The sequence below is a fragment of the Chinchilla lanigera genome, unplaced genomic scaffold (assembly GCF_000276665.1).
Source record: "Chinchilla lanigera isolate Chin_1 unplaced genomic scaffold, ChiLan1.0 scaffold00028, whole genome shotgun sequence".
Lineage (NCBI taxonomy): Eukaryota > Metazoa > Chordata > Mammalia > Rodentia > Chinchillidae > Chinchilla > Chinchilla lanigera.
The window spans coordinates 7,365,834-7,370,115 of record NW_004955429.1 but is presented as its reverse complement, the minus strand read 5'-3'; the positions used below and the strand labels follow the sequence as shown (position 1 = coordinate 7,370,115).

At 47.2% G+C, this 4,282-nt stretch overlaps 1 protein-coding gene across 1 annotated transcript in view; it reads right to left on the bottom strand.

The window, feature by feature from the left end:
• Positions 1 to 470: 470 nt before the first annotated feature.
• LOC102021376 (LIM zinc-binding domain-containing Nebulette-like) overlaps positions 471 to 4,282 on the bottom strand; it is a gene marked incomplete at its 5' end in the record, with an annotated part of 10,888 nt that continues 7,076 nt past the window's right edge. Inside the window, 1 exon segment of the mRNA XM_005386937.2 lies at positions 471 to 1,275. Coding sequence (XP_005386994.1) covers positions 1,191 to 1,275 — 85 coding nt within the window. The 3' untranslated portion in view covers positions 471 to 1,190.

Genomic DNA, 4,282 nt, shown 5'->3' with positions numbered 1-4,282 from the left:
AAAGAAAAGATGAATCAGGGTAGGGGTTGGCTGCTTCAGAAAGACCAACCGTGTAATCAGGTTGGGGTGTTGAGTGGGCGATATTAACTGACCTCTTCTAGGGAGGGAAGGGGTGCTAGAGACTGAACGATCACATGGCCAGTGAATGGATAGTCACGCCCATATAGTGAATCCCCCAATAAGCACTCTGCACCAGAGCTTGGTGGAGACTCCTGGTTGATGAATACACCAATGTGCCCGGTGCCCAGGAATCTCCAGGACTTTGCCCTAGGTGTCTCTTCATTCAGCTACTCCATTTATATCGTTTATGATGAAATTATAACCTTAAGTACAGCGCTTTCCTGGGTCCTGTGACTCATCCAAGCTAATTTCATATCTGAGAGGACTGGAGGAACTGTCACATTTGCAGCCAGTTGGTCAGAAGTGTGGGTGAGCTGAGAATTCCAGGACTTTCGGTTGGCAATCTGAGGTGGGTGCAGCCTTATTGCAGGCTGCATCCCTAACTTGTGAGGCCAGGCTCACTCCGGGTGGTTGACATCAGCATCGCACTGCGGCATTGCGACACCCACTCTCAACACCTTAAATGCTTGCCAGGAACAGTCCCTTTCAGAAGCAAGTCTCTCAAAGCTGACCTGACCTCCCCTGGTCCTCCCACCCGCTCCAGCTCCAGGCTGAGAACCAACATGGTCCAATAAGCAGAAAATCACCTTGAGTGGGTAGACAGACACAACTACAGTACAACACAAGCTTTTTGATGAGGGATGTAATTTTTTTTTTGAGGTAAAAACTACAATGAATGCACAAAGAGTCAAACAGTGGACAGAAATTCAGAGCATTTTCACAAAGGTAGTCAGAGACTTACAGCTCAAAGTAATACCTAGGCAGGAAGGCACATAACATGGACGGCAAATGGTCAAATCACTGTACTTAACGAATGATGAAACTCATTTCCAACTTTTATTAAATATTCTGTGCCTGAAACTCTGCTGAACTTATTTAATTATTCTAATGAATCCTTAATCCTCTGAGGTCAAGTTTATTCTAACACCCATTCTACAGGCAAGGATTCCGACATTATCAAATTTGGTGAGTTTGCTTTGGAGCTTGCAGCCCACTGTGGCAGCGCAGGAGGAGGGTAAACAGAAGCAGGTAGAGAAGATTGTGGACGGTCCTGGATGTTTGTCAGAAACTTAACTTGTTTTGTTTTTCTGTAGGCCATGAGCAGCCATCAAATGGGAATGAAATCCTGTTCTGAAAGAGAATGATGATGGCAGTCTGTGAAAAAGAGAAAGACCGATCAGGGAAACAACGGTAAGATCCCTGGTCACACAGAAGAAAGCCTGAGCTAGGGAAAGGGCAGAGGAACGGATACATGGGGCTCGGACCAAGGAGAGGGAGGTAAGGAAGATGACACGGGGCAGCAAGCAGAGGAGGCGGGGTGGACGGTGGGAGAGAGGCCAGGGGAGAAGGATGCAGATCACACAACTGAACGGACGTCTGCACATGTGTGCAAAGGGCACGCCCTTCTGGGTGACACATGCACCGACTGTCATTGCTCTGTGCAAGTTCACAGAGTTCATGCTCTTGATCCATTCGTGGATAATGAAATGCTATTTAAAGACCCTATTCGATACCAGCAGGCAGCTGATTCGCTCCCTCCCCACCCCAGATCTGCAGCCCTGGGCCAAGCACAGCCATCTTACCCCTCCAAGCTCTCCTGCTTGGCTTTGCACTTGCTTTCAATGGGTAATGAGCATCAGGGGAGCTAATCAAGGATTTTTGTCTAAATGTCTCTTTAGACTGCTGAGCTGAGGTAGAAGTAGAGCAGACCACCAGTCCAGTTATTGATCGATGTGAATCAGGAATGCACATCGAGAGAGTCATCTGCTAGCTCCTCCTAGCAGGCACTGGGAATGAATCCAGAGAGGGGCAGCGGAGTAAAGAGAAGCTAAACGCAAAGCCACTCCCTCCAGGACCCCACTAGGAAAATGCAAAGCTCGCTCTACATAAAATGAATGCTGGGTTCCTCTATACGATCAATAATAGCCATTCAGACCTGGCCCTTTAAGAAGTGGCTTCTTTCATGGCTGTATGGGCCCCATCTAAGTTCCGCGAGAGAGGCCTGCAGAACCATCTGATTCGTTCACAGGACTTTGCTGAATTCCAACAGCAACGCTGAGCACAGAGGAATCGATAGTAAACCCTTTCGCTTGTCTCTGAAATGTGCTGGTTTTTCTGCTCATAAATATTCTCCAAATGTTAAAAGCTGCCCAAGGGCTGCCCAGTGTGCTTATACAGTAGAGCAGAAACAGAAAGAAAGAGCAAAGAAACTCAACTCCTGCTGCCTCCAGCGACCCTCAGAGGCTCGCCGTGCTACAGCACAGGGTACCAGGCGTGGCCGCGCCTGGGTCTCTCCCTGACGTTCCCAGAACCCAAGCTCAAACACTCATCAGAAAGCGTTTAAAGAAGATCTACCGAAATGTACTCTTACGCTGGTCCTTGACACATAATCAATACACCTTTAAGCGCACACATCTATATCTTGGGTTAACCTTGCATTTCGCTGTGAATCAGGGGATATCTGCTCAGCTTCACCCCGAAATCTTTCCTAATCTGACATCATCCCACAATAAATGCATCATCATAAAAGGACGGAAACTGCGCATCACAGGTGCCTTTTGGAAACATGTTCAAACGGGCCAGAGCTCACTGCAAGATTTGTGAATATGGTCCTCTACCATGATTCCAAGATGTTAAAATGCCTTTGGCATTGTCGATGGTGTGATATGGTAACTGAGAACCAGAGCATTTTGCATGTATCCCACACCATTCTTTTTTTTTTTTTTTTTGGTTTTTCTCCAGTACCGGCAACCGAACTCACGACCTTGCGCTTGCCAGGCAGGCGCTTTGCCAGTGAGCTAAATCCCCAGACCCCCACACCATTCAGACCACAGTGTACCCTTTCTTTCTCACTCACCCAGTTATGACAGGGAGGAAGTCATCCTTTCCCGTCAAGTACTATATCAAGGAGCAAAGGTCTCATTTTTTCTGTGAGGTATGCAACTTAAAAGTCAGGCTCCCTGGACGTGGTGGTACATGCCTGTAATTCCAGCACTCAGAAGGCTGAGGCAGGAGGATCACCATGAGTTCAAGATCAGCCTGAATTACATATTGAGTCACTGTCTCAAAAAAAAAAAAAAAAGGTAAAACATCTTCTAATGGATGCTAACTAGAATCTACATGCCACAAAATTCTCCCATAGAATTATCACTGTTAACTAGGTGACATTTTCTTCTATCTTTAGGGAGAAATATAAGACAGTTTCCCATTTATTATAATAAATAGGGGGTTGGGCTGACACTTAGGTTCCTAATAGGTGTCACTTGAATACTAAGACTTACAAACAATTTCCCCACTTAACCTCTATTTGTTAGGATGGAAAGTATTTGTTAGGATGAAAATTTTTTTCCCATTTTACACAATATAATGAAACCCAAAAAACATCGACAAGGGATGCTTTCAGAAAGATGTTGTACTTTGAAAGTGAGCCCCTAAGTGCCAATAGGAAATTCTGACACGTTTGTTCTGGGTTGGAATTCGTGAGTCTGTCCCATCAATAGGGATATTTTATCCCTGGGTCCCATGCATGGGGAAACCTGGTTACCAAACCCCCGTGCAGGCTCCTCAAAACCCGACCGCACCCAGTTCTCTCAGCTCACCCAAGTGTCAGGAACTCGCCTGGCCTCGCCCTGAACTGGGATTAAATGCAGAGGCCACACTCTGAGACACTGGCATAGCCGGAAATCACTGAGGTGGTTAATGTTAATTGAGCACTTTCTCAGCGCCAGAGTCTGGGGACAAGCGGGTGAGCATATGCATCCCTCCGAGGAGACACAGATAGGGAGGCACAAGGTCCCCTCACGCTGTGCCAGCGGCTGGAGCGGGACTGCTGTCGTCAGAAGCGTGGGAAAGCAAGGGTTCTGGAGGCTGCCAGTGTCTTTCACGGCTCTGTGCTGCAGGCAATTCTCAATGCTTTCTGGTCTCCAGGACACAACAACTAAGGAACCAAGCCAGATGCCACGGTGCACGCCTGTAATCCCAGCTACTCAGGAGGCTCAGGCAAGAGCATCATGAGACTGAAGCCAGCCGGGACAACTTAGGGAGATGCTGTCTTCAGAAAACAAAATTTAAAGAAAGGAATGGGAACAGCGCACAGTGGTACAGTACTTATCTAGCTAGCATGTACATGGCAGTGGTTTCAATCCCCAGTACCACACACACA